The sequence below is a fragment of the Garra rufa genome, chromosome 9 (genome assembly GCF_049309525.1).
Source record: "Garra rufa chromosome 9, GarRuf1.0, whole genome shotgun sequence".
Classification (NCBI taxonomy): Eukaryota; Metazoa; Chordata; class Actinopteri; order Cypriniformes; family Cyprinidae; genus Garra; species Garra rufa.
The window spans coordinates 24,564,253-24,588,539 of record NC_133369.1 but is presented as its reverse complement, the minus strand read 5'-3'; the positions used below and the strand labels follow the sequence as shown (position 1 = coordinate 24,588,539).

General features: G+C 35.2%; 1 protein-coding gene across 1 annotated transcript in view; it reads right to left on the bottom strand.

The window, feature by feature from the left end:
- Nucleotides 1-889: 889 nt before the first annotated feature.
- LOC141343191 (transmembrane protein 145-like) overlaps nucleotides 890-24,287 on the bottom strand; it is a 27,294-nt gene continuing 3,896 nt past the window's right edge. The window contains 11 exon segments of the mRNA XM_073847793.1: nucleotides 890-1,089; nucleotides 6,011-6,104; nucleotides 6,343-6,421; nucleotides 6,916-6,996; nucleotides 7,239-7,307; nucleotides 7,519-7,590; nucleotides 9,601-9,685; nucleotides 14,591-14,692; nucleotides 15,079-15,165; nucleotides 15,593-15,670; nucleotides 17,570-17,644. Of these exon segments, the coding sequence (XP_073703894.1) occupies nucleotides 913-1,089; nucleotides 6,011-6,104; nucleotides 6,343-6,421; nucleotides 6,916-6,996; nucleotides 7,239-7,307; nucleotides 7,519-7,590; nucleotides 9,601-9,685; nucleotides 14,591-14,692; nucleotides 15,079-15,165; nucleotides 15,593-15,670; nucleotides 17,570-17,644 (999 nt within the window). The 3' untranslated portion in view covers nucleotides 890-912.

Sequence of the window (24,287 nt, the reverse complement as noted above, 5' to 3'; positions counted from 1 at the left end):
AACGGGCTTGACTTACTCTGCTTTCTCAGGTTTAACATACCTCCCATTCTGAAACCGAAAACCCAGAGTTTCCCTCATTTCAGGGTTAACATACTCAGAGTTTTCACTTAACCTCCTTTCTGAAACGGGCCCCAGGACTTTAAAAAGTCCTGTTTAAAAAAAATAAAAACACATGAATAAACATGAAAAGGCAAAAACTGTGGGATTCAATCACAAATCAATTGTTATTTTTTATACCAAAGTTTATAAAGATGATTCTCAACCATGTTATTAATGATATAATATTTTTATTTATGCAAAATGTGTGTAAATGGCAATAAACAGGTTTCCATTATAAACAATATATCTATAAACAGTATCTAATTTGCATAGTAATGTGTTTTTGGGGCAACATATAATGAAAAAAATAGGTATAATAATGGGAATAATAAATGGCAAGATTTTCATAATTATATCTAATATTTCATAGCAATATATTAAATATTTCACAGCAATATTTAAATATAATTTCTTTCCATATTCATTTGTTGTAACTCCCAAAATGTGTAATAAACAAGTCCTGGTGTCCTCTACAGTGGACATGTATGAAATGTATGTCCTGTTTCAACAGAAAATCATATTTTGATTTGAGACCCCATAACATTTTCCTGAGATGTTGTTTCATGACAAACTATTTAAAAAATTAGTGAGATTTAAATGATCATTACAAAATATTATCATATTTCCAAACAGTAGTTAAATTTGATCACTAAATTAATGTCAGCCATTTTTAAAGGCCAAGGAAACAGAGTGGTCATGGTGAAACATTTGGTATCTCTGACAAGCCCTGAATGTGCTCTTTACAGGAAACTCCATAGCTGGTAGTCAGGAGGATATACTATATTATATACGTTGTTATGTTAATAGCAGAACTCACCACAGAGTGTACGCAGTGAAGAAGGGGATGTAGAAAGGTTGTTTTTCAGGGTAATGTTTGAGGGACACCAGCACAGCGTAGCTGAACCATACGTAGGCAAGCAGCTGCAGACCCATTAAACCGTACCCTGCAGGGCTGTCATAAGCATACAGCACCTCGCCTGGATCAAAGAACTACAAACACACACGCAGTGGGAGTGAGAACTGGGAAATCACCGCCCTTGGCAACCCATCTGTATGATTGATGGTTTTAAATCCGACCATGGCACAATCTGTTAGGCTGCATAAGTGGAAAGTGGCGGAACATTCCTCAAATCCAAACATCTAAAGCTGCATTAGAGCACAGGCTCACATTGACACAAGGTGCAACAGGAGCTCTTCAACGATACTGCAAGGGCTTATCTGGGTCATTCTCTCTACCTGTCTTTCTCTCTCTCTATCTGTCTGTCTATCTGCCGGGTTCCATTACACCACACTACAGCAGCACGACATGCTCATGCTGAGTAACTTCATCTCGCTGCCTTACATTATGTATAGAGTGGAGTAGCTCTCAGGTGCAGCATGAGAAACTGCAGTTGATAGTGCTTAAAGATGACGAGTCCTCAGACTTTAGTTACTTTTTTTTATTGATTAGATGATTACAATTCATCTTTTTTTAGTAAGTGTTTTATTTCAGTTGCTGCTATTTTAAAATGATTTCTTTTCATTTGACATTTCTATGATTTAATTATAAGCTTTTTATAAAATTTACAAATGCCCTGCAGTTCCTTCACAAACCCCAGTTTGATGTAATATTTTAATACACTTAGTGTTGTTAAGAAAGATTGGAATACATTTTCTTTCTCTTTATATTTTTATATCAATATGGTACATGATTATTATGTGATAAACAAGTTAGGTCACAAAGTTAATCACAAAGTAGTTTGATTATATTACCTAAAATGTGTAAATGTAATGGATGACGTTTCTAACTACAATTTTTGTCTTGGAATTTGGAATTAGTAACAGACTACAATTTGTAAGTAATCTACCCAGCACAGCGCATGTATGTAATATGGAAATTAATAGACATTTGAAGTCATTTCTGGTAATGAATAATCTTTTTTCCATCCTTTTTTCTATCTATGCTTTTTCTGCCATGGTTATCTACAGTATATTAATTGGCTGTAACTACAAAATGTATCTTGATAAGCCTCTATATTTTCACACTTAAAGCATTATTCGATATACACATAAAATGTATATTTACATATCAATATTTAAAAGTACTTTTTTCAATCAAATCACCATTTCAACTAAAGTATTCAAATTCTGATTATTAGAATTAGGGCTGCAAAACGATTAATCACATTCAAAATAAAAGTTTATGTTTACTATATGTGTGAGTACTGTGCATATTTATTGTGTATATATAAATACTCTCACATACATGTATATATTAAGGGAAAATATGTTAGATTTATATATAAATTATTGATATTTATATATAATATAAATTATATACAAGTATAAATATATATACAGTCAAGCCCGAAATTATTCATACCCCTGGCAAATTCTGACTTAAAGTTACTTTTATTCAACCAGCAAGTTTTTTTTTTTTTTTTTTTTTTGATTAGAAATGACACAGAAAATAATAAGATGATGTACAAGAGGCATCATTGTGGAAAAAATTATTAGTCATTTTTTTATTTACATTTGAACAAAAAGTGGCATGTCCAAAATTATTCATACCCTTAATAATCTTTGTCCAAATGAGCATTTCAAAGGCCAAGCGGGTGTCCTCCTTGGTCTGCATGCGTGGAACCCAGCAGTGTGCAGTGTCCATTGGACTGTCTGCCTTAAGATCTTGCCACCAGCAGAGTCCAGATACATCAGGATGGCCTTGGTGGTGATCCTTGGATTATTTTTTTTACCTCTCTCACTATCCTCCTGGCCAGCACAGGTGTCACTTTTGACTTCCGACCACGTCCTCTGAGATTTTTCACAGTGCGGAATGTCTTGTATTTGTTAATAATAATTTGCACTGTAGCCACTGGAACTTCAAAACATTTAGATATGGTCTTATAGCCCTTTCCTGATTTGTGAGCAGCCACAATGCATAGCCGCAGGTCCTCAGTGAGCTCCTTTGTCTTAGTCATGACTGTCCACAAACCAACAGCAGAGAGCTTCTGTTTTTCACCTGTTGAGTTGATTAAAACAGCTGTTCCCAATGAATCAGGGTAATTAGGATGCTTTAGAACAGCTTGGACTATTTGGAATGGTATAGAACTTTGGATATCCCATAGACTGTGACAGTTTGCAAAGGGTATGAATAATTTTGGACATGCCACTTTTTGTTCAAATGTAAATAAAAGCTGAGAAATATTTTTTCCCACAATGATGCCTCTTGTACATCGTCTTATTATCTTTTTTGAGAAGTGATTGGGAGAAGTGTCATTTCTGGTCAAAAAAAAAAACTTTAAGTCTTTAACTGTAACTTTAATTTGCCAGGGATATGAATAATTTCGGGCTTGACTGTACATACAAATATTTTAAAAATATATATACATATATGTGTGTGTATTTATATATATATATTTACAGTTGCAATAGAAATTAATCAACCCCCTTGACATGAAAGACATTTTGTTCCAGATAATTTGTTTTTCTAAAAACAAATCTACAAAGGCATTAGTACACTATTAGATAAAGTATTTTAATACACATTTGAGTTATTCTGAGAACATAAATTGATAAATAATGGAAAAAAACAAACAAATTGGCTCTAAACGTTCATTTTCAAAATTATTCAACCCCCAAAAGTAAAATTTGGTGCAGAATCTTTTATTATTTAAAACCACCTATAAACGCTGTTTGAAAGTTTTTAGAAGCGTTGATCACCTCTCTACTACAATCTTGGACCATTCCTCGGCTGAAAAAGCTTTTAGATCATGGATAATCTTTGGTTTTCACTTTGCCACTGCTTTCTTCAAATTCGACCAAGTATTTTCAATGAGAATTAAATCTGGAGACTGAACAGGCCACTCAAGAACATTCTGTGACTGATCCCTGAACCAAGCATAAGTAGATTTGGATGTTTACTTTGGGATGATTGTCCTGCAGGAAAGTCCATTGATCATCATCTTCAGTCTTTGCACCAAAGGCATCACAATTCTTGGCAAAATGGCCTGATACTTCAAAGAATCCATGGTTTCCTTCATACGCTCATGTTTTCCACTTCATGCTACAGTAAAACAACCCCATAATTGGATCAGCTCACCTCCATGTTTGATCATGGAGATAGAGTTCTTCTGCTCATTAGTTTTCCCTTTTTTGCACCAGACATACCGCTGATCTATACGTCCAAAAAGTTCTAGTTTGGTCACATCACTCCATTAAACATTCTTCCAGAACTCCACAGGTCTATCCAAATTAATTTTAGCATATTCAAGCTGACCTTTTTGTTCTTCTTGATCAAGAATGGTATTCGCCAAGATGCCCCAACATGAAGGTGATGCCTGTCTTATGTTCATCTTCTACTCTGGAATTAAATATTTTTCCTCCTTTTGTCTGGTCATCTCGCAAGTCTTTGGCTGTACATTGCAGATTTTTCTCAGTTGCTCTGATAGAACATTTTATGAAATTGTGCATTTTTGGTTCAACACCCTCAAAGGTTTTCTGGTACAACACACTTTAAACTAAGGAATAAGGCTTTTAGGCCCGGTTTCACAGACAGGGTTTATCTTAAACCAGGATTAGGAAATAGTTCAATTAGGACATTTAAGTAATTTTTATTAACTTTCCCTGAAAAAAACATTACTGGTGTGCATCTAGAGGCAAAACAAAGGCACTGACATATTTTAAGATCAGTTAGTGCAAATTCCTTTCAGTTAAAACAGCTCAGATTTACAGTTTAGTCTGGGATTAGACTTACCTGTAAACCTTGTCTGTGAAACCGGGGGTTAATGTCTTAGAAATCTTCACGTAGCCTTAGACTTTCTAATACAATAAAACTATTTCTTCTCTATAGCTTTTGAGAAAGCTCTGTTGACTTTACCATATATGCTACTCAACTTCAGCTCATGCATGGGATAAATGTATAGATGTGTAACATCTCAAGCTGATTCAGTTTTTAAATAGTTTATAAAGCCTTTGTGTTGTGTTTTAGGATAATTTTGTTCCCTACCACAAAAATAAATGACTTAAAATGGCAATGTTGAATAGGGGTTGAATAATTCTGACATAGCCGTGTTATTAAAAACTCCTATTACTCAAACACATTACATTATATATTGACATTGTCACTTTTAATATGCCAGTAAACTGTAGTAGATGCATTTTTTATAAAGTCCTGAAACTTCAGACAAGCTTTTATTTGTAAAGTACTGCTATCTCTGGGGGGTTGAATAATTTTGATTGCAACTGTATAATAAATATGCACAGTAAACACATATAGTATGTAAACATAAACTTTTATTCTGAATGCGATTGATGGCGATTCACTGTTTTGCAGCCCTAATTTGAATATGAATTTATGATTTAAAAACTAAATTACAATAAAACAATTTTTTCTACACTTTTTTCAATTATAGAACAAAAGGATAAATTATGTTGTGTTAATGCTACTTACAGTGTATATTGCCAGCAAAACCATAAGAAATACACAAAGTTTTGGGTCGGTAAGATTTTTAAAATATTTTTGAAATAATGCTCAGTTATTTAAACAAAAATAAAGTTAAACATTTTTTATTATTACAACTTTTTTCTTTTTTTTAAATATTTTAAAATGTAATTAATTTCTGTGATGACAAAACTGAATTTTAAGCAGCCATTAGTCCAGTTATCAGTGTGAAATGAAACTTCAGAAATCAATCTAATATGCTGATTTGGTGCTCAAAAAACATTTCTTGTTAAAAAACAGTTGCTTAAATTTTTTTGTGCAATACATTTATTTTGGGATTCTTTGATGAATACACCCTTACAGAAAAGTATTAATTTCTTTCAAATGAAAAAAAAAATCTTATTGACCCCTAACTTTTTAATGGTAGTGTATATTATGAATATTCAGCTTATTATAAAAGAAAAAGAAAAGAAAAAGGCAGTTAGATCTTACCTCTGCTTCATATATAAAGAGGATGATATAGGTAATGGTGTAGACTGTCATATAAATGGATAGTTTCACAGAGCCACTGTGACTTATTCTTGCTCTAAAAATAAAAAAACAGAAACATTATCACTACCACGTCATCTTCTTCGAAAATATGGCTGAAAAGACATTTGTCAGATGTAGAATCGCCCGCTAAAGAACATCAGCATCAAAAGTAAGCTCATCCTTGAATTCAGTACTCGAATTTGGATACAGATTTGTCTTGACATCTGGGTCACATTAGCATGATTAGCCTTCTAAGTCATTACCCAGATTATGTGACAAGTAAGGCCTCCTACCTGGTGACTGTGAATCCCTTCCCCAGGAGAATCAGCATGAGCAAAAAAATCAGGAAGCTCACAGAAAAGAGTAATTTCCCTGGTGAGAGGAAGAGAGCCACAGAGAATTACACAGGTGACCACAAGTAGGTTACAAATCAGGTCAGCATTTAAGAATGAATCCAGTCACAAGCACACAAATGTGTAATGTTAAAACAGAGTATGCTTAGATACTGTATTGTATATATTATAATACAATATTAGATGTGTACATTGACATTAAATGTTAGGTAAATCATTTATTTATATTTACAGTGCTTTGCAAAAGTATTCAACATTTTTTTGAATGCTTTAAATTTTTTATTTTTTTTTCACATCAATCTACACTCCATACAGCATAATGTATGAAACCAGATTGATGTGGGGAAAAAAGTCGTTTAAAGCAGTTTAACATGAGACTGCAACATAAAACATGAAAAAATTATGGTGTATGAATACTTTTGCAAGGCACTGTATGTATACCCAATCAGGGTTTATTCTGCAGTAATGAGCATCTGACTATATATTATTCTTTACATACAGTGTTTTTCTTACCTAATATCTTGAGGCTGCCGTTCCCAACGCCATCTCTGGCATAAAGGCCCCAGTAAATGCAAAAGAAGAGCAGGCTTAAGACTGAAAGAAAAGGAATCAGTAAGTAAAGGAAAGGATGCCAGAGATAAGAGAAATGAGATAGATAAGTCACAGCAGCAGCCGTGAGAGCACAGAGGAAGAAGTTAAATGTGGGGAGGAGATAAGGATGAAAGAAAGAAGGGATGACACAAGAGATATTGTTATGCATCCAGCCTCGTAAAGCCTAGTATCATAAAAAGCGTGTGCTTGTATTTATCTATGAGTGTTGCAGTGGCCTTTCTCACCCTCCACTCCAGCCGCAGTCATAAACATCTTATAGGTCGTATGGAGCAACTGTCTTCCCTTTAAATTATCTTAAAAAAATCACACAGAAGGAGAGATATTTAGGGGAAATTATTTACTAATGCAGGGAGAATCAAGAATCAGAGTATCTGTAGGTCTGTTTATCTGGGGGAGATGGCTAAAAATATCCTTTAATTTAACACTGAATAATAAGACGTGCAAATTATGCACTGAGACCAACAAATCTAAGGTCTTTTATAGCCCCAGGACATGGAAACTCACAAGAAAAATAACAAGACAGTGTAAACACAGTGGCGAATATAACCAAGAATGTGATGTCTGTCTCCAGGATGCCTGAAACACATAAACAGAACAAAACAGGAACAGTATTTAGTCACAGTGTAAGCATGGTAGACGTCTTGAAGAAATGGTTCAACCAAACATTATCATCAAATACTCTCATTCCAAACACATACTGTACAACTTTCTTTTCTATACAGCATGACTTTCCATTAATGGAAATTCTGTCATTAATTACTCACCCTCATGTTGTTCGTCATGTTGACGTATTTCATCAAAAATATCTTAATTTGTGTTCCAAAGATGAAAGAAAGTCTTAAGGGTTTGGAACAATTTAATGGTGAGTAATTAATGACAGAATTTTCATTTTTTCATTAAACTATCCCTGTAAGGAATTTGAAAAACTGCCACCAGGAAGATGCTACAGGGCACATACAGCAATTACAAATATTTTGATCTTCTATTGTCAGTTGGTTTATTGAATAACTGTTGATACTAGGTTTTTTCTTTCTCTTTTGTGTACATTTAATTATGACACACAAAGACATGATCATGCTGGATGTTATGCCTAATCAGCATATACTGCCATCAAAGGAATAAATTACATTTTAAAATATACCAGGGTTCACGCACTTTAAGGCATTTAAGCACATATGAAAAAACACATTATTTAGCAAGCCTGTAACCACCTAAATCAATGATTTAAAAAAGCATTTTTGGCAAATGCAGGTAATTTACCATAGAAATAGTATGTTTTTTAACATTTATGACTGTTAAAGCACCAGCTGTAGTCCGATCTCCTTAAAACTTTGCATACTTGTTTAGAATCATCTGTTGCATGTGCTCACCAGGTTTCATGAAGTTTTGAGTTTTCCTTTAGGCTTCATGAGATTTTGGTTAAATTGAAACAGGCCCCTGTTCTAAATGACCCCGTTATAGCTTCCCAAAGGGTAAATTTGACCATTTCCAGAAAATTGCACTGCAGTGTTTTTTTTTTTTTTTTTTTCAGATTAAGCAAAAAAAAAAAAAAAACCTAGGACTAGTTTGCAAAAGCAGGTTTTTTTAAACCTTTTTAATCATTTAATAAACAATTTGATTGACAACAGTGGTTCTAGATTCAAAGTTGTCTGGAATGAGGAGTTCTATCATATGATATAATTATTGTGTGTATGTGCGAAAAAACGCTACAGTCGTTTACCCCCTTGAAAAATGTGATATTGCCCCCTTGCCCACTTTTTTTTAGATATGCAAATGTCCTTAATGTCACTTTGGACCAAGACCATGCACAGCAATTTTCATGTTGATAGGACAAATAGTTGCATAGGTATAGTCATTATTATGTTTTTTTCCTCTTATAGCGCCACCAAGTGACCAAGCCCCACAATATTTGTCCTGTGAGCTCAGATTGAGCTCTTACATAAGTATTCTGAGTTTGTAAAATATCTCATTCCATTCAGGACTTATAGGCATTTTACTAAAAGTGGAATGTTTTGGTGTCCCTTTGCAACATTGAGTCCAAAGTTCAACTTTTCTTGATAATTATTGATATTCCCTCTGTGGAGAATCTTTTTGCACTGGTTTGGTCTGAAAACTTTACCAGGCTCATGATCAAATCTGAGACATGTGTTTTGTCCAGCGTGAGCCAAGGATTCTGACGACTAGAGCAATTTCATACCTTTGATCGCTGTAGCGCTCCCGTCAGGCCTACCTAGTTTCAAGTCTCTACGACTTACGGTTTGATTTGCACGATCAGTTTTACATGGAGATTGTTGATCCTTGGCTATTCTAACAATTACAATAAGGTTTCAGCGCTAAAACCCCTGAATATATTAAACATTTTATTTGAAATTGTAATAATATTTCAAAACATTACAGTTTTTACTGTATTTTTAGTCAAATAAATGTATTCTTAGTGAGCATTTGAGACTTCTTTCGAAAAAAAAAATTAACTGCATTGTATTATACTGTATTGTCCCCACACTTTTTAAGTTTAGAAATGGATATATTTTGCCATGCTTTCACATAATACCAAATAAATTCCTCCCACTTTCAGTCATGTCTCACCAAATTCATCTGCAGAGAAATGCTGGGTCCAGAAAGACTGTCCATTAGTTAATGTCATTTCATATTCCAGCTGCAGCCCATCTCCCTGTGTTGCATGGTGAAAGAGAAAAAGAGGGAATTTAGAGGGGTGAAAAGCAGGAGGTGTAAAACAGAGAGGGGAAAGTGAGTGGGGAGCTTCAGAGACCATACAAACACTGTGAGTGCACAAACAGATCTTTGGGCTATAAAAGACTTCAAAGCAGCACAGTTTCTAGCTGTTCAGAGGATTTCGGCCCGGCTTAATAAAAGAGAAACACTTTGATTTCACTTGGCAGGAAAAACCCATTCCCTCTCCCGCAGTCCAAAAAGGTGAGGTGCATGAAGCATGCCCTATCACCAAATCAATGTGGCCAGATATGGAGAGGCTAGAGAGAGCGGGACAAATATATAGAGCTGGAGAGGGACACAGAAAAGACTGTTAGATACAAACAGAATGAGCATGAAAGGCTGAAGTGAATAATCAAACTGTAACAGAAGGTACTAGATACAGAGATATAAGACTGGCCGTTGAGAAAAAAAGTATAAGAGAGAGAAGAAGAGAAATTGGCAGCAGACGTAGAAAGGCTCCCTTAGGGACTATGCTCAGAGATGGTGCTTTACTTCAGTCCAACAGGATTTAGAATTGCGTCCATCAGTCTGCCTCCATCCATGAAACAACCCCTTACATTTTGCCCCCATTTATCCGGCTAAAATCCTTTCATGTCGTGTACCTCTCCAACACTACATGTGAATCACTTCAAGCAACTGCAACTAAAATCACTCACTGCCTCCTAAAGAGGGTCCAATTCAGAACTGAGCCTCTTCATCTTTCAAAAAAAAAAAAAAAAAAAATCCCTTTAATCACATTTTTTACATTCAGGTCAATTAATCACTTGCCTTGTTTCCTACATGCCATGTATGCAAACTTGAGTGTAGTTGGTTTGTATAGTAATACATATTGTGGATGTACCATATTCTGGATGTAGCAAGTATTTTAGTATCCTGGTCATATATATCTGCTGCAATGTCAAAATGATCTGTTTCTGTATCTGTACTCGGATAGAACTGAATGTGGGTGATCCTTCAATCAGAAGTATGTCAAAACTTACAGGATTAGTTCACTTCCAGAACAAAATTTTACAGATAATGTACTCATTCCCTTGTCATCCAAGACTGTCATGTCTTTCTTTCTTCAGTCGTAAAGAAATTATGTTTTTTGAGGAAAACATTTCAGGATTTCTCTTCATATAGTGGATATGTATGGTGCCCCCAAGTTTGAACTTCCAAAATGCAGTTTAAACACAGCTTCAAAGGGCTCTAAACGATCCCAGCCGAGAAAGAAGGGTCCATCGAAACCATCAGTTTTTTTTTTCGAAACAAATTGACAGTTTATATACTTTTTAACCTCAAATGCTCGTCTTGTCCCATCTCTGCGATGTGCATGCTTAGTTTGTGTAATCCGGGTCAATACAGTTAGGATATGTCGAAAAACTCCCATCTCGTTTTTGTCTTTAACTTCAAAATCGCCCTACAACGCTGTTTTAACTTTTTTTTTGTAAAGGCGTTTGATCTTTGCAGCTGTACTTCTGCAGCGTTGTAGGGCGATTTGGTTGTGGAAGAAAACGAGATGGGAGTTTTTCGACATACCTTAACTGTATTGACCCGGATCACACAGACTGTGCAACGCAGAGACGAGACAAGATGAGCATTTGAGGTTAAAAAGTATATAAATTGTCAAGAAAGAAAGACATGAACATCTTGGATGACAAGGGGGTGAGTACATTATTTGTACATTTTTGTTCTGAAAGTGAACTAATCCTTTAATAAAAAGAAAATTTTGAATGCAATTCTGTTCCATCCTTTCCATTTAGCAAAAATACAGTTCATAATATTATTTTACCGTTTTTTATTATTATTTTGAATTAGCTTTTATTTTTAGATTTTCTGTTTTTGTTTTAATTTTAGTTAAAAACATTTTTGTGTGTGCATTTATCAGTAGGTTTTTTTTTTAAGATTTATTTTTGTAATTTTTGCCTTTTATTGAAAGGACAGTAGTGAGACAGGAAATGAAGTGGAAGAGAGAGGAGGGACGGGATTGGGAAAGGTCCACGAGCCGGGACTCGAACACAGGGATGACCGAAGCGCAACGGCGCTACATGTCGACGCACTGCCCACGAGGCTATCAGCGCCAACATCAGTAGTTTTTCTATTTCTATATATCCTAAATTTTTAATTCTGTTTAGTTTAGTAATTTAGTAATTTTTAGTTTCAGTAATAGTCAACATTTCTTATTTTCATTTAAGCTTTTCATCTAATATTTTTATTTCACTTTATTCCAGCTTTATTTCAGTCATCGAAAGCCATTTTAACAACAAGATTTAAACAACAATAGCCTCTTTCACACAGTAATCCCAGTAAATTGCTGTAAAATTACCAGTACGACTTTACCAGTAAATTCACAAATATGCTGTTCACACAAGCAACAGCATTCTGTCTTTTTACCAAACAGCCGGTAAATTCTCTGATGTCAGTCATCAGAAATAATCTTTAAAAGCTGTGCCGTTGTGTTTATTTGCCTGCATGAGTAGTAACGCTTTAGTTTCGCTATCTGTCCAATTTAACAACATTTTTGAAGTCTGAGTGATGGGCATAAAAGGGGATGATCACAGAACGCTTTTTGCTCTTATAGACACAAGACATGCACAATAGTATCCAACTGTAGAGCTGCAGTGATGATAAATTAAAAAGAAAACTGGGTCTCAAATGAGTCATGTTGAAAAAGATGTCGATCTAACGCATGTTTACATATAAAAACTAATAAAAAACAACCTGGTCTCATGAAGAAAACGTAACTGTGGGAACTTTCTGGCAAGATGCAAAATACCAACCAATAAGTAAATATCACTGAAATTTACAACAAAAATGTCCACTGAGTGAAGCTAAAAGAGTTTTTTTTTTCCCCCCAGAACAGATGAACGTACATATGGTATGTTTTATGGTAAAGGCTATATGGTATATAGATGTGACTACTGGGCATGCGTACATTAATGTAGCACAATTGTTGTCACACTGTACAACAATAATTGCTTTTTTTGTATTTTTGTAAGGTGGGAGTTTTAGTGTTGGGGTATGTGTAGACGTCAATAAAACACAATCTAATAGGTAGAAAATTTAACTTATTGTTAGTTTCCGGCCACAGCTGTATCAACCACGTTTTATGTGACGTTGGTTTTATACCTGTCACCGCAGTTCTAACTTGAAATGTCCGTAGAGTGGCGCTATAACGTTTTAAAATAACGTACTATTTGCACTACACCTAAACATACTTGATAGTATGAACAAAAGCTTATTACACATGAAAACCCAATTGTAAGCATGCCGTTTTAGCTTGTTTTTCTATCTCTCATCTTTCTATCTTATCTCTCGTCCAATACCTCTAGCGAGCAAGCTTGTTATGTCCGGAAAGCAAAATATATGATGCTGTAATCATAACTGTGTACAAAAACAATTACAAGTGGTCACTGTTTAACTGCCTGTAGTGTTAATTTTACTGAGCAAGCTTGTTATATCCAGAGAGTGAAACATATGGTGGTGTAATCATAACTGTGTACGAAAACAATTACAAGTGGGCACTGTTTTACCACCTTAAGTGTTAATTTTACAGAGAAAGCTTGTTACATCTGGAAAGCAAAACATATGGAGCTGTAATCATAACTGTGTACAAAAACGAATACAAGTGCTCACTGTTTTACTGCCTCTAGTTCTCATTTCTGTTGGAAACTCCAGTGATATGTACTTATTGGTACAAATTTCGCAACTCTCGCATCTCTCAAAAAAGTTTCCACAGGTACGTTTTCGCCATGAGACCAGGTTGTAAAAAAAAGCGGTGGAGCTTTGTAAACAACTCAGTAAATACCAGTAACTTCCTGGATATTTACTGGTAATGTTCTCATACCAATTGCCAGAGCGAATGTACCAGTATTTTTTAAAAGGTCCTGTTCACCAGTGTTCGGGGAAAACACATTACAAGTAACGCGAGTTATGTAATCAGATTACTTTTTTCACTAGTAAAGTAACGCATTACGTAACACTTTTTCAAATAAGTAAATGGCAGTTACTTTTTTCCCCATTTATTGATTGAAATCAGAAGTAAGATGTTACTTCAGTTCTAGAATAAATGTGAACATGCATTAATGCGTCTCACTCACACAAAATAACAGATTCAGTATTGCTCAAATTGAATAAAAACAGTAAAATGCAACTCAGAACATGACCCAAACCTGCAATAATTAAATGTTAAATAATACAAATATCTTTTATGTATTTAATCCCATTTTACATTGTCTTTGTTGCTGACCTTCGATACTCAAGATAAACTAACATTTCTTCTTCTTCTTCTTTTTTTTTTTTGCTGAAGAGTGTTGAATTTTCTTCTTCTGCATTCTACTGTACAGGTGTGCATTTACTTTTCCTTCCGTCTGAGGCTTTTGGTGTAAAATGGCTTTTACATTTGCTAAACAAAAATGTATATTAGAAACAAACAAGCAAGTTCTGCCCAGATTTTAAAAGTAACGCAAAAGTAACGTAAGGCGTTACTTTCCATAAAAAGGAACTAAGTACGTAATTAGTTACTTTTTTAGAGAGTAACGCAATATTGTAATGCATTACTTTCAAATGTTTGAATTTCTCAGAAGCTCACAGTAAAAGGAGATGGCAAGACAGGGAACCGATTTGAATTTCACACAGTTCTCATTTTCATTCACAAGATAAAACTTTAATCATAGGCTTCACAGACTAACCATTATGTTGTTTGATATGTTCATTAAAAATTTGTTTTACCCTTGTACATCTGTATAATTCGGTACAATTAGTTATTCATTCTGTGGTCATTAATCATGCCTGCCTCAATACGGTAGTCTGCCTGAGGCACGTTTTTAGTCCCTCGTATATTGTTTACCGTATCAGCACTCACCCCACACTTGCTGAGCGCAATGTACCACCATCTCTCTCTGACAGAACGAAAGCTTCGACCTCCTACACAACTCAGCATCTCTTCATTACCTTCGCCTTCCACCTGACAGAGGCAAACAAAGATATAAGAGTGTAAAGAGGAGCAACTCTTTATGTAATTGTTCATCACTGATTCAACAGAAAATAGTTTGAATTTATTGTTGATGTGTGTAATTTCTTTCCTTGTTCTATTCCAGTTTAATATGCAGAGACACAAGTGAGCCATTAATTAAAATATGTAAATACTGTGGCATGTTTAATTATGTTTGCTGGATTTAGCTCAACCAATGGCAGACAGGGGATGTGTTTGGAAAACCAGTTTGGAAACAATTATTTTTGGTGGTGACAGTAAAGCAGAACAGCTATTTAACTGCTACTGTACAAATTCAAGCCTTAAGGACACACACACAAGCACACAAACTATAATGTATATAAATAGTTTTTTCTTACCATACAACCAGACCAGGTGTAGCGGGTGGTCAGGTTGATGACCTGGTTATTTTCAGGTCTCAATACTGACTCTTTCTGGTAGCAATCCTGTAGAGCACATAAACCTTCCATTATCAAACATGCTCTCCACAGGATTTCAAACACCCTTTAACAATAACAAGAGCTGAAGTACTAAGTAGTAGATTAGTACTAGAGGAGTGTGGGGCTTCCTACAAGCACTTTTTCAGAGAGTCCCGCAATGCAGTTCCTGCCACGGGGAAGGAGAAAATGTGCTGTATTTAAATACGCACATGCACTGACACTCATGTCTTTTTGGAGGCTGGATTTGGACTTTTAATCCACGGAACACTGCTGACATTTCTCCTTTAATCCTCATACTTTCTACCGATGCATAACGCACACATTGGTGTTCGTGCTCTCTGTTTGTTCGCACATGCACACACACACACAGTCTTGACAGTACACTCAATATTTTCACACACACAAACACAAAGTCTGTCAGTGTGTGTCTCACCTTGTCCGGCCTCTTGTACACAGCTGGCCACTGAGAGCTTTCATCAAAGTAGAGCAATATGTTCTGACAGCATCGGGACTGTCGGTGAAATACAGGCATAGAGGGAGGGAGAGAAAGACAGGATAGATGGACAGATAGATTGAGAGAGGGGGAGAGATTAATACTTGAACTGTCCATGCCATCTAGAAACTTAAAAGATGTATTGGATCTTTATAGAAAATGACTGACAGATAATTAAAGAAGAAAGGGGCAGACTGACAGCATAATTTAATGGTCAAACTTTGTAGAACTTTTTTTAACAGTGTTCTTGTTTTATAACAGTATTGTAAAGAGTTTGTGTTTGTAATGAAACCAACTAAACCAAAGTAAGAGTTTAGGCAAATATTATATGGAAGTAATTATGAGAAATACTGATATTTAAGGATGGACAATATTATAATTGTAGAGTCAAATCAATGTCAATTATTATTATTTTCAATTATAAAAAAAAGATATATATAATTATATATGCATGTATACTTTTAGTGCTGTCAAACAATTCATTGCGATTAATCGCATATTTTTAGGGTTGTCAAATGATTAATCATGATTATTTGCATATGTATGTATGTTTGTATGTATGTATGTTTGTATGTTTGTATGTATGTATGTATGTATGTATGTATGTATGTATGTATGTATGTATGTATATTTTTAGGGCTATCAAACAATTAATCATGATTAATCGCATATGTAAGGTTTTTTTAATGTATGTTTTTTGGGCTGTCAAATGATTAATTGTGATTAATCGCATATGTATGTTTGTGTATATTTATATTTTTAGGGCTGTAAACAATTAATCATGATTAATCGCATATGTATGTATGTTTTCAGGGCTGTCAAACGATTAATCGTGATTAATCGCATATGTATGTATATGTATATTTTTAGGGCTGTCAAACAATTAATCATTATTAATCGCATATGTATGTATGTTTTTAGGGCTGTCAAACGATTAATCGCGATCAATCGCATATGTATGTGTATATGTATGTATGTATATTTTTAGGGCTGTCAAACAATTAATCGCGATTAATTGCATATGTATGTATGTGTATATGTATGTATGTATGTATGTATGTATGTATGTATGTATGTTTTTAGGGCTGTCAAACAATTAATCACGATTAATCGCATAAGTATGTATGTGTGTGTGTATATATATATATATATATATATATATATATATATGTATATTTTTAGGGCTGTCAAACGATTCATGTATGTATAATTTTAGGGCTCTTAAACAATTAATGATTTTTAGGGCTATCAAATGATTAATCATGATTAATCGCATATATATTATGTATGTATGTATGTATGTTTATTTTAAGGGTTATCAAATGATTAATCACAATTAATCACATATGTATGTATGTTTTTAGGGTTGTCAAACAATCACAATTAATCACATACGTATGTATATTTTTAGGGCTGTCAAACAATCACGATTAATCGCATATGTATGTATGTATTTTTTTTTAGGGCTGTTTGTGTTTGCATATGTGTGTTTACAGCGTATATTTATTATGTATATATAAATACACACATGTAAATATTTTACACATTTGTGTGTGTGTGTGTATGTGTGTGTATATATTTATACACACACACACACACACACATATCACATTTTCTTAAGCATGTGTGTATTTATATATAAAACATATACACAGTAAACACATATTAGGCAAACACAAACTTTTATTTTGGATCGTTTGACAGCTCTAAAATATATCTATATTCATTTTGATATTTGCTAGTGATTTTAGCAGTGTTATTAAATTATTAGTGTTTTATTAACTGTAAGGAATAATGAAGTGACAGCAAAGGTAATGGTACTGATATATTATGAATTGACAAAAATATTGAAGATTTAGTACAATATCAGTAATCTGGTCATAAGTAAAAAATTCCAACATAGGTCTTTAATCTTACCTTGGGGTATCGGAACCTAAAGTTCAATCGGCCAAAATCAGTAAGGAAGCAAAACCTTGTGAGGAAAACCCAGTCCTGCGGAAAAGAGGGGAGAGTAACAGAAAGTAAATCAAATAGTTATGTAGCAGCTGTGTCTGGATGGTAACCTTCATCCTGAGGACAGTCTCATGGCATTCACTAGCGACATTCATGAGCTGTTTATTTGGAGTCCCGCAGCAACCGTAGGGGACCCGTACCCGCGCCGACAGCAACCGCGAATCTCACGAGACTTTCACAGAACGGCTTCACCATCCAGACATGACATCATTTAGCAGACAAAGCATCTTACAGTACATTTATTAGAAGCACATTTCCCCTGGAGCTTGCTCAATGACACAATAGTGATGGCCCACAGCTTGCGGGGACTGAACCAGCAGTCGTCTGCTTCCAAGCCCTGAGCTTTACACCACAAAAATTCATAAAGCCAACCTTATAACAGTTTAAAAATCTTCATATCACATTACAGTGTAACAGTTGAAGGGTTAATAAGTTCCTGTGGCGCTCAGGGCTTCAGTCTGGTCTCATCTCACACACTCTCTTGAACTTAAGCTGACAGACACACACGCAGTCAGTGAAGTGTAAAATGGCACTAAGTGCGCTCCAGCTTTCAGCCCCTTGTCCATATTAACTTCTCCCTTCAGTGTCTACTGTTGGTGGTTTCCATAACAACAGGTTTCCTTGACAATACAGACACCAGCCCTAAGACTCTCTGACCCAGAACTGAGACCAAATAACCATTAAGACCCAGGCGTCACATGACCGAGCTTCTGAAAGACCACCTTGTCTCTCTAAAACAGAAGCACACGTAAAAGAGCACCTATGGTCAGTCAGCCAGTAAAAGAAAACACCCACTCCTCACGGATACAAAAATAATATTGTCATGGCAACGGACACATAATGCACTTTGCAGCTACTATAGAAACCAGGAGAGGCCCGACTCTGTCTAAACCCCTTTATATCATGAAACAATGTTCTATAATCCCAGTTTTTAAAATTAAAGGATTTTTTTTCTTTCTTTCCGTCCTTGTTCACATTCCCATCTGTCATGTTCCCCATGTGATTGCACTGCCAGATCTATTTTTGTGAGAAAAATTCTCCCGTTCTCTCTTTTACCTCATTAACTTTGTTTGCTGTGGTGAAATATTCAGGGTTCAGTACAAGTTAAGCTTATTTGTAGCATAATGTTGATTACCAGAATAAAAAACTCATCTCTAATTTTCTTTTTTAATTTCCTTCTTTTTAACATAGAGGTGAATGAGGCCAATACAGAAACGTAAAAAAAAACACTATTTCAAAACTATAGCCACTAGATGTGAAGAGTGCTTGATATTAGAGCAAAAACTGCTTACTAACCTTTTCTTCAATATGTAAAGTTAAATGCAATTTTACTACTACTATCAAATTCTTTCATGTAGATTTCTATGCAGAGAGAAGCTTTTAGCCAATAAAAAAAATATTTTAAGCAGTTTTTATATACACTGCATTATGCATTTTGAAAGGACATAAATGTGTTCTTTCTTCATTTGTGTGTATTTTTTTCATGTTTATTAAATCTATGTGATGAAATAAGACCTGCAATAACTTTTTGCAGCAAAGCAAGTCTCACTGTTTCTGTCATGCCAATATTTACTTTTATGTAAAATTTCATTCCATTTTACTATTATATTCCTATGACAATGTTATGTTAAAATTAACATAAAAATCATTAGTTAAATAGTTTTACAGCTCCAAAAAATTACCCCATTCACTTCCATTGTAAGTGCTGTACCAAAAAAACATTCCCTGAAAAAAAATCAGTAAAATTTATGGTAAAAACACAGCAGCTGTGGTTGCCAGAATTTTACCTTAAAAAATATGGTAGCAACGTTTTAGGTTTTACAGTGTAAACTTAAATTTACATTTAAATACCATCATTTCATTAACTGATATAATGTTAATGTACCAACTTTTTGAAGTACTGAAATCTGTTTTGTACCTTTGTAATACAATAACCACCACAAGCAGGTCGTGATGAGAAAGCCACATGATTAACCAAAGCCCATCACAAACAGCTTTTCAGTACTAACATATATAGAAGGTGCATTCACACAAACACTAAACACCATCATGGTAACACACATGAAACTGAAATAATGCAATGAACAATAATTTAACAACATTAGATGTAACATACAACCCTATTGTACACAACTGATAAGAGAAAAACTAAGAAGAAACATAATTATTTTAACAAGAGAACATCAAGTTTGAAATGTAACGCAGGGAATTCTGGGTTATTCACTGTAAATTTGATGGTCTTTTTCACTTCCAAAAACGGTATATTACCATAAAATTACATGCAAAAATACATGTCCAATTCAGTTTTTCACTGTATACTTGAAACTTACTGATAACCATTTAATTTTTTTACTGTAGCATTTTTACAGTCTTTTACCATTAAATTCACAGTGATTTTTACAGTGTTTAAAATTGTATCTAAATTCAACATGTGAAAACCAGGAGCTCATAGGGATGCAATATTATGACAAAAAAAAATCTAAAATGTTTATACAGGTCCTTTTCAAAACAATTAGCATATTGTGATAAAGTTCATTATTTTCTGTAATGTACTGATAAACATTAGACTTTCATATATTTTAGATTCATTACACACAACTGAAGTAGTTCAAGCCTTTTATTGTTTTAATATTGATGATTTTGGCATACAGCTCATGAAAACTAGCATCTCAAAAAATTAGCATATTTCATCCGACCAATAAAAGAAAAGTGTTTTTAATACAAAAAAAGTCAACCTTCAAATAATTATGTTCAGTTATGCACTCAATACTTGGTCAGGAATCCTTTTGCAGAATTGACTGCTTCAATGCGGCGTGGCATGGAGGCAATCGGCCTGTGGCACTGCTGAGGTGTTATGGAGGCCCAGGATGCTTCGATAGCGGCCTTAAGCTCATCCAGAGTGTTGGGTCTTGCGTCTCTCAACTTTCTCTTCACAATATCCCACAGATTCTCTATGGGGTTCAGGTCAGGAGAGTTGGCAGGCCAATTGAGCACAGTAATACCATGGTCAGTAAACCATTTACCAGTGGTTTTGGCACTGTGAGCAGGTGCCAGGTCGTGCTGAAAAATGAAATCTTCATCTCCATAAAGCTTTTCAGCAGATGGAAGCATGAAGTGCTCCAAAATCTCCTGATAGCTAGCTGCATTGACCCTGCCCTTGATAAAACACAGTGGACCAACACCAGCAGCTGACATGGCACCCCAGACCATCACTGACTGTGGGTACTTGACACTGGACTTCAGGCATTTTGGCATTTCCCTCTCCCCAGTCTTCCTCCAGACTCTGGCACCTTGATTTCCGAATGACATGCAAAATTTGCTTTCATCCGAAAAAAGTACTTTGGACCACTGAGCAACAGTCCAGAGCTGCTTCTCTGTAGCCCAGGTCAGGCGCTTCTGCCGCTGTTTCTGGTTCAAAAGTGGCTTGACCTGGGGAATGCGGCACCTGTAGCCCATTTCCTGCACACGCCTGTACACAGTGACTCTGAATGTTTCTACTCCAGACTCAGTCCACTGCTTCCGCAGGTCCCCCAAGGTCTGGAATCTGTCCTTCTCCACAATCTTCCTCAGGGTCTGGTCACCTCTTCTCGTTGTGCAGCGTTTTCTGCCACACTTTTTCCTTCCCACAGACTTCCCACTGAGGTGCCTTGATACAGCACTCTGGGAACAGCCAATTCATTCAGAAATTTCTTTCTGTGTCTTACCCTCTTGCTTGAGGGTGTCAATGATGGCCTTCTGGACCCATGATTGCGGTTTTGAGTAATGAACCAGGCTGGGAGTTTTTAAAAGCTTCATGAAACTTTTGCAGGTGTTTAGAGTTAATTAGTTGATTCAGATGATTAGGTTAATACCTCGTTTAGAGAACCTTTTCATGATATGCTAATTTTTGAGGTTTTTAAGGTTTTCATGAGCTGTATGCCAAAATCATCAATATTAAAACAATAAAAGGCTTTAACTACTTCAGTTGTGTGTAATGAATCTAAAATATATGAAAATCTAATGTTTATCAGTACATTACAGAAAATAATGAACTTTATCACAATATGCTAATTTTTTGAAAAGGACCTGTACAGTGCCAAAACCACTGGTAAATGGTTTACTGACCATGGTATTACTGTGCTCAATTGGCCTGCCAACTCTCCTGACCTGAACCCCATAGAGAATCTGTGGGATATTGTGAAGAGAAAGTTGAGAGACGCAAGACGCAACACTCTGGATGAGCTTAAGGCCGCTATCGAAGCATCCTGGGCCTCCATAACACCTCAGCAGTGCCACAGGCTGATTGCCTCTATGCCACGCCGCATTGAAGCAGTCATTTCTGCAAAAGTATTGAGTGCATAACTGAACATAATTATTTGAAGGTTGACTTTTTTTGTATTAAAAACACTTTTCTTTTATTGGTCGGATGAAATATGCTAATTTTTTGAGATAGGAATTTTGGGTTTTCATGAGCTGTATGCCAAAATCATCAATATTAAAACAATAAAAGGCTTGAACTACTTCAGTAGTGTGTAATGAATCTAAAATATATGAAAGTCTAATGTTTATCAGTACATTAAAGAAAATAATGAACTTTATCACAATATGCTAATTTTTTGAGAAGGACCTGTATATATATATTTGTATCCATGTGTGAGCTATTGAGATGAGCAGGTCTGTGAAACAGCTAATCAGAGCAGAGCTCATTAATATTCATGAAGCTTCCAAATAAGCCAACAACAGAGCATTTCATTATAGGGACAAATCCTAGGGTTGTAAATGGACCTGTAAAACCATTTCTGGAAATTGTTTGCCCTTTCCTATGCCATATACCTTCTATGTAGATATCAGAGAACAATTTAAAATATTCTCTCAATGCATTCTATGGCACCTTTAAGATTTGCTCGGTTATTAAAAGTCATGTAGTGTATTACAGTCTTTAGGTATTGGGTTTGAATAAGGGATGCAGAATATGGTAGAGCTGGGTGATATAGCCTAAAAATAAAATTCCCGATTTTTTAAAGACTGTTTTTAATGAACAGTAAAAATTGTAATATGATTCATATATTTAGCAAAATGCTCCTCTCTAGAATAAATTTTTTCCAGCTGACTAGTTTATTCTGAGGTAAATGTGATGTTACATGACAATGTTTACAAGCTGCTAAATACTTTTTCTTACACCTTCGGATGTTTATTCATGTTTATTTTGTGCTGTAACTAGTAATAAAGCGGAGGAGATGATCAGTTCTGTTGAACTGAGGTGCTACAGTGATCTGTCACTCTACATTAAACAGCCAAAAGCAACATTTATTGTATGAATACTGTAATAAAATGGACAGAACTTGAAAATTGTTTCATATCAATAGTAACAAAGCACAAAGCGTATTGCGATTTATTGGATGGGAGGCGCACTACAATGTTCCGTCATTAAATGAAAACAGACTAAACTAATTTTTTGATTTTTGGGATTTAAGAATAAATATTGTTTCTTAAAAATTTGAATCTATTAAAATCAAGAAATCTAATTTTTTTACCCAGCCCTAATATGCATGCCACTACGTAACTAGTTGCTAGTACGAATTGGTCCCTAAACTAAAGTGTTACCCTTAATCTGTATTTAAAGAGAAGACTGAGACGATTCTATGTTTGTTTACGAGAGTAAACTCATACTCGTATAGTGCCTGGCTGCACAACAGAATGTGTATGTTGTGGTGCAGAATGGGCCATAAAACGTGTCACTATTAATCCCTGCCATCCGTCTTATTCCCCCACTGATACTGCATTGTAATACAAAGTCACTGAATCCGCCAAAGGGAGGGTGAGAGACACGGCACACAGACACTACATTAATCAAACGCTATACCCAGATGCAGTATCCGGTCACTTCACCGAATCAGTGGTGGCCTCACCTCTCACTGTCTTTCCGGATCTCTGTCCGCTCGCTAAGCCTCATTAAGAATTAATTACCAATCAACTAGTCATGTCACCCCAGGTCCATTGGGCTTTTAAATGATTCATTACTTAAGTTACACAACGCAGCACCACATAAATACACTCACATGCGCTGACACACATATACACCAACACACACAGAACGTCGACCTGAATGCCCCTAGATAGAGTCTTATATGCCTGTGGCAGTGTTAGATACCCATAGGCGGTTAGCTGCACAACACTCTGGCCAGACTCGATTTGGAAGGAGTACACACACACACACACACACACACACACACACACACACAAATACCGTACATATATAAATAAATACATACACACACACACACACACACACACACAGTCAAACCAAAAATTATTTAGACACCAGATATCATTTTTGATATTTTTTTACTGGTGGGTGCAGGACACTATAGATAACTTATGTAAGTGAGAATAGCAAAACTGACAGTTTAACTTGAGTTCTTGTCATATTTTATTACCATTTTCTAAACTATAGTGAATTAACTGTGAGAAATTTTGAAGGTGTCTGAATTAATTTTGGTTCGACTGTAATTAATTTGTGATTATGAAGATGAATTTGTTCTGACACTCTAAACTTATTTCAGCACATTAAACTCACAGTTTAACTCATAAATTTTGGTTTGACTGTAAAACTAAAATTGAATCCATAAAAAAGCTGTTACTT